The 10,146-nt window shown below is 41.3% G+C and overlaps 1 protein-coding gene and 1 long non-coding RNA gene across 7 annotated transcripts in view; one reads left to right on the top strand and one right to left on the bottom strand.

The window, feature by feature from the left end:
- Positions 1 to 10,146, bottom strand: part of ADAM12 (ADAM metallopeptidase domain 12) — a 335,949-nt gene that overhangs the window by 37,552 nt on the left and 288,251 nt on the right. For all 6 annotated transcript variants that reach the window (XM_019555704.1, XM_019555701.1, XM_019555702.1 and 3 more), the window contains 2 exons: positions 2,994 to 3,083; positions 1,455 to 1,650 (listed from right to left, as the gene is read on the bottom strand). In XM_019555704.1, the coding sequence (XP_019411249.1) occupies positions 1,455 to 1,650; positions 2,994 to 3,083 (286 nt within the window). The remainder of the gene's footprint in view (positions 1 to 1,454; positions 1,651 to 2,993; positions 3,084 to 10,146) is intronic.
- Positions 8,545 to 10,146, top strand: part of LOC109323995 — a 3,597-nt gene continuing 1,995 nt past the window's right edge. The window contains exons 1-2 of the long non-coding RNA XR_002104818.1: positions 8,545 to 8,798; positions 9,727 to 9,731. This is a non-coding gene — a long non-coding RNA (uncharacterized LOC109323995). The remainder of the gene's footprint in view (positions 8,799 to 9,726; positions 9,732 to 10,146) is intronic.

Raw genomic sequence — 10,146 nt, 5'->3', positions numbered from 1 at the left:
CAGACCAGCACGGAGTAATCCTCCTTGGAGGTGAATCCCGTCCTCCATCCTTTGTAGGCTTTCCTTTTTAGCCGCAGGAGGTCTGCTAGGTAATGAGTAATTATAGTACAAATATATGTGGATTTATTAGTGGAAGAAGACATAGGTGGGTGGAATTTCATGTTCAAAGTACTGGTAGTGTTACAAGCAAATGAGTGGAGCCCAGGAGTGTCGAAGTACCTCCTATCTATAATCCAGTTGAGGGAACATCGAGGTTTTCTGATATACCATGGGCAACCCAAATAGTACAGCAAATGAGGCAAGGTAGGGCACACCTGTTTGCACACTGCCCTCATATGGTATGATTCAGGTGTGAAGGAAGAGGGCACAGAGCAACAGAGTGCCAGGAGTCCCTTAAATGCATTACCTGTGGGGGGAGGAGAGGCATCTGTACCGCAGGTATCCAAAGGCCTTTGCAAACAAGGTTAGACAGCCAGAATCAGAAGGGGACAGTCAGGGAGAAGAGAAGGGTGAGACCAAGACAAAAATGGTAGAAGAGATATAGAGATGGGGGGGAATGAAATTTTTGTAACTGAGGGAGCGCAAGAGGAAATAGGAGATGAAACAGAAGAGGTGGGAACTGCAAAAACCTCAGACATGTAGGTGGGAAAGAAGAAGGAGGAGGAAACCCCATAGGCACCAGGAGTGGAGATGGAGCAAGAAAAAGAGCCAGGGAGACAGGTGGAGGAAAGCAAGAAGACACAGGGGCTGAAAACCAGGATAAAGAAACCTGATAAAGACGGAGGTTGGCCAGAGTCAGGGCTGGAAAGCAGCTGCCCATTGCTAATGCCCCTGGGCACCAGCCTGGAGTGGAGAGCAAGTGGTGGGATCTGCCTGGGAAGTAGGAAAATGGAAACTTTCCCAAATGTGAAAGCAATCCGGCAGCTTGCAATGGCAACTAGAAAGTAGCAGGTGAGTGGAGGGACAGAATCAACCACGATCAGCAGCAGTATTGAGAAGCCTTAATGAGACAGGCACACTCTTTTTACAACAAACAAAACATAACTGATGATAACATCAATCAATGACAGGAGCGTTTTAACAGGAAAAAGATGGGAATGTACTGAACCAGTATTGAAACAAGTAAGGCAAAAAACCCATGTAAAAACAGAACCTCTCTCTGGCCCAATGTGCAATTGTTGAACTACTAGAAGTTCAAGGGTGGGAAGGGGTGAGGCCTGCCACACAACCCTCATTGGGTGCCAGACCCCCGTCTCTGCCAGACCTCTGCTCCTGGGCCCTTCTTCACCTCTGCACCTACAGCCACTGCCTGCGAGGAGAACTGTGGTTTGACATACCTGCTATATACAATTCTATCATACATCCTTGAAAAGTCACGAGACTTGCAATTTTATTTTACAAAGTCTCCATAGTAAGAAGGCCTCTCAGTTAGGGAACCTGTTTGCAGAGCTTACCTTGCCCCCAGAGGGTGATACACTGTTGTTCATGGGTCTGACATATACCATTGTAACAATACCCATCTACTCTGTAGCATGGGTGTCCATCATGTAAATAGACGTTAGCTGGACAGTGAGGATTTGCTCCAGTGCAGAACTCTGGAAGATCACAGGAATTACTTGAGTCTCTGCAAGAAATCCCTGCTGGTTTCAACTGAAGAAAGAAAAAAAGTTGCTGTAATTTAAATTCATAAAAATTATACAATAATGTAATTGATATTACATGATAACATTTTATTTCTTTGGTTCCACACCAGCTGACCACTAAGACAACATACAGACAATGCTACAGTTTACTTGGTGTACTACATGAAGGTTCTCTGACATTTGGAAAGAGGACATAACTCCTCTTCCAGATGCCAGCGACTGGCTCACTTTGCTCAAATCTGAGCTTAGAAGTAGTTCATTTTGCAGTGGTTTAATTATTAAACCTGGGGAAACTTTCCATTCTGCGTATGTACTGGTACTTCCTACTTATGTTTTCATTACACCAACACAGGCAAGAAGCAGACTGTCCTTCAAGGCTGGTCTTGGTAAATGGTGCAAATTAATAAAATTTGGAAACATGCGTTCAAAGTGCATGTGGCTTGCTTCCCTTCATCTTTCAGCCACATACTTGCCACAGCCTGCTGAGAGGCTTTACTAACACATACTCAAAGGCTGCTTAGTGATGTGCAAATATTAATGCATGTGGCAGGATACCAGCTGGCTTCCTCTAACCACAGTCTTCAGGATTTAATAGCAACCTTCAACTCCCTGAAGGGGAGTTTGAAAGAGGATGGAGCTGGACTGTTCTTAGTGGTGACAGATGACAGAACAAGGAGCAATGGTCTCAAGTTGCAGCAAGGGAAGTTTAGGTTAGATATTAGGAAGAATTTTCTCACTAGGAGGGGAGTAAAACACTGGAACAGGTTACCCAGAGGAGTGGTGGAAGCGCCATCCTTAGAGGTTTTCAAAACCCGGCTAGACAAAGCTCTGGCTGGGATGATCTAGTTGGGGATGGTCCTGCTCTGAGCAGGGGGTTGGACTAGATGACCCCCTGAGGTCCCTTCCAACTCTAATTTCCTATGATTCTATTATGTAGCTCTACTGCTGTTTATGACTCACCATTAAACATATTAGTTTTAATAGGACTAATACAATTATTTATCTTTGTATTTCACTTCTTCAAGAATCTCTTGGATGGGAGAGAGAAAAGATATATTAATTGCCTGTCCTAGCATGGTAGCCATGTGTTTTTGCAAAAATCTGTGTATAGGAGCAAATGCAAGTGTTTTCCATGCACAAGTTGAAACAGCCACGCATACTGCAGACACAATTAAGGAAGCCTGATTTAGCTCTCTGTCTTCAATGCCTCTGTTTGAAAGGTTTTTTTTTAAATCGCTTACATAAAAAAGAAGTGCCCCAATGCTTAAGGATGCTAACCAATCAGCAAATTAAGAAGATTAGGACATTCTGCCCAATCAACACAAAAAAGAAACATTTCTATCAATTCACCTTGCAGTCTTCACAGCAAAGTCCATGGGCACACACCGCATCTGGTTTCAAAGTGCAGGTAGTAGCATTACAGCAACGATTTGTACATTCCTGGGCCAGAAGCAAATGAAAATGAGAAAAACTGAATTAAATCTATTGCTTTCTGTCAATAGTGGATGTCTCTCAAAGGCATGTTTTAGCTCAGCCAGAATTATAGGCCTGAGGCAGGGAGTCTTGGATGAGATCCTGTGACTTGTGTTATGTAGGAGGTAAGTAGACTAAATAATCATAATGGTCCTCTTCTGTCCTTAGCATATATAACTCTAAATAACTGTAGTAAAGCAACATAGGTGTATAGAGAAATACTAGTGTTTTAAAGGAAGAACTGTAATGGTAACAAAACAGTACATTACAAAATGGGGAACTTTGCTAAGCTTTATGAATACCTATCCTATTCTGCAGTTTCTGCAGTGCTGGGCTGACTTCTCAGCACTGGAATCAAAGGCAATGGCAGTAAAACACTGAGGAATTCTTAGTACCAAATTCCTCCCCTAATTACATGTAGAGGATGCTAATTAAGTCAATACAATTGCATTTTACTACTGATAACACTACTTGATCCTAAAGATACCTGATACAACCAAATATATTACAATAGGGACTGGCAATATAAGGCCCATGGAGCCACTAGATCCAGCCTGCAGAGTCTCAGGGCTTTGCCTGCGCCCATGTCTGCACTGGGGCCAGGAAACTGGATGCAGTGCTTGCACTGCTGCCACTTATCTCTGTCCCCTCACCTTTCCCATCACAGCTAGAGCTGCACTTGCTCTGCAGCCAGGGAGTGCAGCTGGGGAGAGAAGTGGGCGAAGCAGTTGCAGCATGGGCACTGCTCCCAGCTGTTATGCTCCCAGAAAAGCCGCCTCTCCCCTTCTCCCCTGATGCCACCTAGCCCACACTGGACTAAAGCTAGGTTGTTCTGGCCCATGCCTTGAAAATGGTTGCTGGGCTCTACCTGATAAGAAAAAATTAAGTCTTACTTATCCTAATTGTTAGTTATCCTATCAAGGATACTAAAAAGATATTATAACAGTTTATAGAATGACAGAAGTCCAAAGCCTCACTGATGCAAATTACTTAGGTACACTAAGTCCAGCAAAACATTGCCCTGGGTGAGGCTTTGACCTAGTAACTTCCGTATTGCTAAATGGTACCATTAACATTCATCTTTTTAAAAAAAACTTGTTCACCAGAACACTACATCACAAGGGTCTGGTGGGCATTATAAACGAGAGATAATGATGCCACTTTATACGCTGTGCAAGTACAGTGGGATCTTAGACCAGGGTATTCTGAAAAACATGAACTGCATAATGACTAACTCATACATTCCCACTTCACACTGGTGGATCAGATTGTGGACTTTCTCTTACAAGTAGTTTTTCACAACTTTATTCTCAGTAGACTGAGTCAGTAAGAACTTTCAAAAGTAATAGATTTGCCTTTCTGAGATTATACTCATGAATTGCAAGTTAAATCAATTTCACATGAATCACAGTGCTCTAAGACCTAACAAAAAACAGCAGCAGATAAAACTGCTTTTCAACGGTGTTGAGTCAATCTGACTTAACAAGGAATCACTAACACTGAAGTGAATACTGGAAAAATAACTAGGTTAGAATGATGTTCACAGCCTACTGTTACTCTGCTGGCTTTTAAAGAGCCTTTCAACCAGAAGATAAGGCTACCTGGTTATATTACCATACTTACAAATTTGAAAAAGAAAATGTCAGCATTTCTCTGTGTTCTCTGATATTCTGTGCTGGTATATGTAAAACTCTACACAGAAACAGGCAGGAGGAGGTCACTGTGAATATTTCTAGTAGTGCTCAAGGCAATATGCCATCCAAGTCAATATTTTTGTGCAGCTGCTGTTGTTAAAAATGTAACAAAAAAAGCATATACAAAAGCCTGACATTTATACATTCACCCCATGAGCAACGTTGGGAAAATCAGAATACAGTAGGGAGATGTGAATGTTAGCCTTCTAAAGCAGCTTGGAAATGGACACAACCTAGATATATCTTGCCCTCGAATTACATGAAGAAAGTCCCATGGAAATCAAAAGAAAACACTATGGAAATGTCAAGGATAGGATAAAGCTCAACAACAAAGTTACTGCAGCCTTGCAAAATTTTAATGACTTGCTCAACCATTTTTTATCATGAAGAAAAGCAGCCAACCAGGTTTTGTGCCTGGGCCAGAAAATTATCATGGCTGTGTTTAAAAAAACAAAACACAAAATTGCTAGCAAGACAGTTTGGGGCTGAGGGACGGATGGGAGGTGACACACCCCGGCTGCTACTTTGATACACTACTTGTTGGAGAAGATAGAAAAACTGGCATTTTTGTTTCTTAGTGTCTTTTTATGATAGCATCTCAGCCAGACATACCAGCATCATGCAACTGGTAGTTGTTTCTGAGATACATAATGTGTTGTTATCAAAAAACGATGTGTGTCCATTTCCTGCACTGTCTGAAGGACCTGTGGTCTTCAACAAACCTCTTGATTTTTCTAGTGATCTTTGCGTACCTCACATATTTTCTATCATCTCCTTCAAACATGTTTTCCTTTTAAAGGAGAAGGAAGAAGCAGGTGTTACACATAGTACCTCTGCAGCTAGCTCAATAGCTCAGGTTTTCTAGGAATCTTAATACAGGCTATAATGGTTGATGTTGCAGACATAACACTGGCATCAGTCTTGAGCTAGATTTGGCTTTTGTCATTATAGTGGGAAGGCTGCAAGGGTGGGACTGCTACTGTTAATAGGCTGATTAATGCTTCTTGAGGATCCCGAAGATTAATGACCTTATGGTTTTAGTTAAGGGTCCCACAGAGCCATAAATCCAAGCTGCTTTTTGTTAAACAATTTCTTATATCCATGACATAAATCAGAACTAAGCAGCATGGATTCACTAAGAGCAAGAGATGCCTAACCAACTTGATTTCCTTCTACGATAAGGTAACAGGCTCTGTGGATGGCAGAAGAACAGTGGATGTTTCTTGAGTTTAGTGTGGCTTTTGACACTGTCCCCATGACAGTCTCATTAATGAGCTAAGAAAATACAGACTGTATGAAAATACTGTAAGGCTACTACATGACTGGTTGGATAATCATGCTCAAAGAGTAGTCATAAATGGTTCAATCTTGCATCCTCTAGTTCTCATTCTCCTCTAGGGAAAAGGTATCAAGTGGTGCTCCCCAGGAGTCTGTCTTAGATCCACTATTATTTAACATCTTCAAAAATTATTTGAACCATGGGATTGAGTGCATGCTTAGCAAATGTCTGTATGACACCAATTTGGTTGGAGTTGTAAACACTTTGGAGGGTAGGGTTAGGATTTAGAATAAATAACCTAAATAAAGTGGATAAATGGTCTGAGATCAATCAAATGGATTTTAACAAGCACAAGTTTGAAGTTCTGTACTTGGAATTGAATAATTGCAGGCACAAACAGACTGTGGAAAGACTGGCTAGACTGTGGTACTGTAGCCATGGACCCGGGGGTTACAGTGGACCATGTGCTGAATATGGTCATTCATTACAAAAAAAAAAGGCCAATAAGATACTGGGTTGTATTAATAGGAGTGTTTCTTGCAGATGGGCTTGTTTCTTCCACTCTTCAGCTCCTCATTTGGAGCACTGTGTCCTGTTTTCTGGCCCACACTTCAAGAAAGATAGGGAGAGATTGGAAACAGCTCAGCAGAAAACAATGAAAATGATTAGAGGCCTGGAAGGCACGATTTATGATGACAGGCTGAATAAAACTGTAATTTTTTAAGTTTGGAGAAAAGACAACTGAGGTGGTATATTTTCAAATACCTCAGTGGAGATTTCTCTCTGGTTGTAGGGGCCAGGACTAGGAGCAACGGCATCAGGCTACAGCAGAGGAGACTTAGGTTGGAGAGTAGGAAGAACTTGCTGACCGTGAGGGTGGTCAGGCATTGGAACTGGCTATCTAGAGGAATTGTGGAAATTTTCAAGAGCAGTCTAGACTTGGCCGGGATATTTTAGTCAGGGATGTTTCTTGTTTAAAGTCAATAGAGTACTGGACTAGATGACCATATGAAGTCTCTTCCAGCCCTACTTTTCTATGATCCTAAATGAAGCTCTAATTCTAGACAAAGGAAAGCAAATAAAGTCAAAATAAAATTATTTTAAGTCCTTGGGCAAAATGCTTAGTAGGGGCATATATATTTGTAGCGATATTTAACTTTGATAATGAATAAAAACCTACCATGCCCAGCAAACTCTAGTAGCACATATAAGGGTGAATGATGCCTAGGGCTTTAAAGCACTACACTGGTATTGACCTACTGATACTGGTCTAAATGAGTTTCCTAATGAAACATTTACTAATCTAACAGATTTGCTGGTGTCTCTCAGATTGCAGTAGAAGATTCAGGGTAAAATTAATTGTGCCTGGGTCACGATTTTCTAAGATACTTGAGAAAACATACAAAGAAGAAGCAGATCAAGTCACTGCTTACTGACGCTAAGTGGCTTTGACATTAAAAGGTGTCACTAACATTCAAAAGTGAAAATGAGAAAGATAACTGGGTTAGAAAGATATTTGCAAGCTACTTGCACTCTATTGACTTTAAATAAGAAGATAAGCCTACTTCTCCAACCCTGTTACCCTGAAGAATGAGTGAGCTGTCAGGAAGTGCTTATGGTTTGTATAAAGTCAATATACTATGTGGAAAGGCTACAGCAATCTCTTGCTGTTTTAACTGACCCATTTATTTTTTTCTGTGGTGCCATATTTATCAGAGGAGGCAAATACCTCATCTGCTGATACATTTAATTCTGATAATCTGGGAGAAGTTCAACATGACCAATGAAAACTGAACCAAAGGAATTAAGGATGTCTGATGTGACATTATTTTACTCTCAGTTCTCTGTCTCCTCCCTTGATTCTAGCTGTTCTTTGAAATATTTGCAGAATTAAAGTGAATGATCTTTGAAAAGGTAGCGCTCATGGTTTTTGGAAATAGGGTAGGTTATTTCTAATTATTAGCAGGGTAACCAAAATGGGAAATATGTTCAGTGTGAAAACTGAAGCAGTTTTGCTGAGAGGCATATTTTCTGGTATAAATTTAGGTTATGCAAGGAAGTCACTTGAAATCTCAAGAAACAAGTCTTTATCTTATACAAAGAATCCTGAGAAATCTGGATAATATTAACTATTTTTAATAGTCTAGTTTCAAGTCATCAACTAGTACTCAGAGGGAATCCCATGCTGCAAATTCCATTATGAATTTGGTTGAAGTTTTTTGGATCTAATCTGAGAAGGTGCAGGTAGTGTGTCTAATAGCATGCACAGGGGTGTAGGTTGTAGCCGTGCTGGTCTAAGAACATAGGCAGACAAGGTTCTTTGCGTAAATCTGATCTCTTTTATTAGACCAACTTAAATAGTTGGAAAGCAATTATTAAGCAAGCTTTTGGGTTCAAAAACCCTTCGTCAGGCTAAGGAAGTTTCAGCAGTTGGTGTGTGCTCATGTCTGAGGGAGATTAAAACCCTAGTCAAAGACAGGGCCCCCAAAACCAGCCAAGAGGCTGCTGAAATTGCGGACCAGCTGTTGCTAAATCGCGAGGGGCTGGACAAGAAGCCTCCCTACTTTGGGAAGGAACAGAAAGGGTTCCAAAGAGGGGGGAAGGGAGGGCCAGGTCCAAAAGGGAAAAGAGGGCCACCTCCTGCTGAGCGCAATGTGGTCCCAGATTTGGACAAACCACCCAATTCAGAAAAGAGGGGGTGCTATAACTGTGGGGAGCTGGGCCACATCAGGCCCAACTGCCTCTGGATGATACTTGTGAGTAATCTACCTGAGACCTAACTAGATATATAGCGTGCAGTAACTCAGATGCATGATCAAAGGCTACCCAGCCATGGGAGTTTGCTCTATGGGATTTCTCTGATATTGCCCTACCCTGTACTCTATTCCAACCCTACCCCTTGTAACCAATAAAGTTTTTCTTTGTACCTAGTGTGGGAGACTTATTGGGAGTGGGTCTAGATTATGCCTTGGGTCCCCTTGGTTCGGCTGACTAAGGGAGACCACTACTTGTGCTTCCGACCGAGGGAAGCATTTTCATTCCATCCAGGAAGAGCACACACCAGTTGCTGAAACTTCCTTCACCTGATGAAGGGTTTTTGAACCCAAAGCTTGCTTAATAATTGTTTTCCAACTATTTAAGTTGGTCTAATAAAAGATATCAGATTCACCCAAAGAACCTTGTTTGCCTAACAGCATGCACAGCACACTTACACCTGTTCAGCATGCTGCTGTTTACAGGGGCTGCAAGATAAGCACAGCCTGGAATATGTTTAAAGTTTAAAATTAAAGGATGAAGGGAAAGTTTTATACACATTAACCTTCATGTCTTTAACTAATTTCCAAGCCCTCCTGCCTTCTCCACCAAAAGTCTGCAGCAAGGAGATGAGCAGTGATATTAGGAGAGGCAGTCTTACATCAGGTTCCCCACAGTCACATTCCTCTCCATCTTCCACGTAGCCATTCCCGCACTTTTGTCCACCAAATGATTCCTTAACTTCAGGCAGGTTAAAGAGACACATCCCCACTCCTTTTTCCAGGCTGTTTTCCAGGTCCTTTTTGCTGCAGCTGCTAAACACTGTGGGAAATGGATAACTGGGAGAGAAAAGATTTTTAAAAAGGAAGAGAATGAGAGAGAGAGAGAGTAGCATTATCAGAACAAAAGGTCTCTTCTATAATTCAAGTTACATCTCTGTACAATTATGCTCATACAAGCACCAGAGTTTCCATTTTTACATTTTCACAGAGGACTCAGCTATAGAAATTGCCAGAACATCTTGAGACTGGATTCATAATATATATATTTAAAAATTTCTTAGTACATATAACCAACTTTCCTTGCTTGTCCCCTTAATTTATGGATGCAAACAACATTTGTGTCTGATCCTGCCCAAATGCAGAGCTTCTTGCACTGGCAGGACCTCAAAATGACTTTAGAAGTTTATTTGAGGCCACTAAAAATATGGCCCCAACTAGCTCTCAATTTATACATTAAAACCTGCAACATTTTTTTTGTTGGAGAGAAACTGTATTTCTTTATGTCAAGGCATTCCTTTAAA

Source organism: Crocodylus porosus, unplaced genomic scaffold (genome assembly GCF_001723895.1).
Source record: "Crocodylus porosus isolate Cpor-Errol unplaced genomic scaffold, CroPor_comp1, whole genome shotgun sequence".
Taxonomy (NCBI): domain Eukaryota; kingdom Metazoa; phylum Chordata; order Crocodylia; family Crocodylidae; genus Crocodylus; species Crocodylus porosus.
Note: the sequence above shows the minus strand (reverse complement) of the source record. Positions and strands in the feature narration are given on the sequence as shown.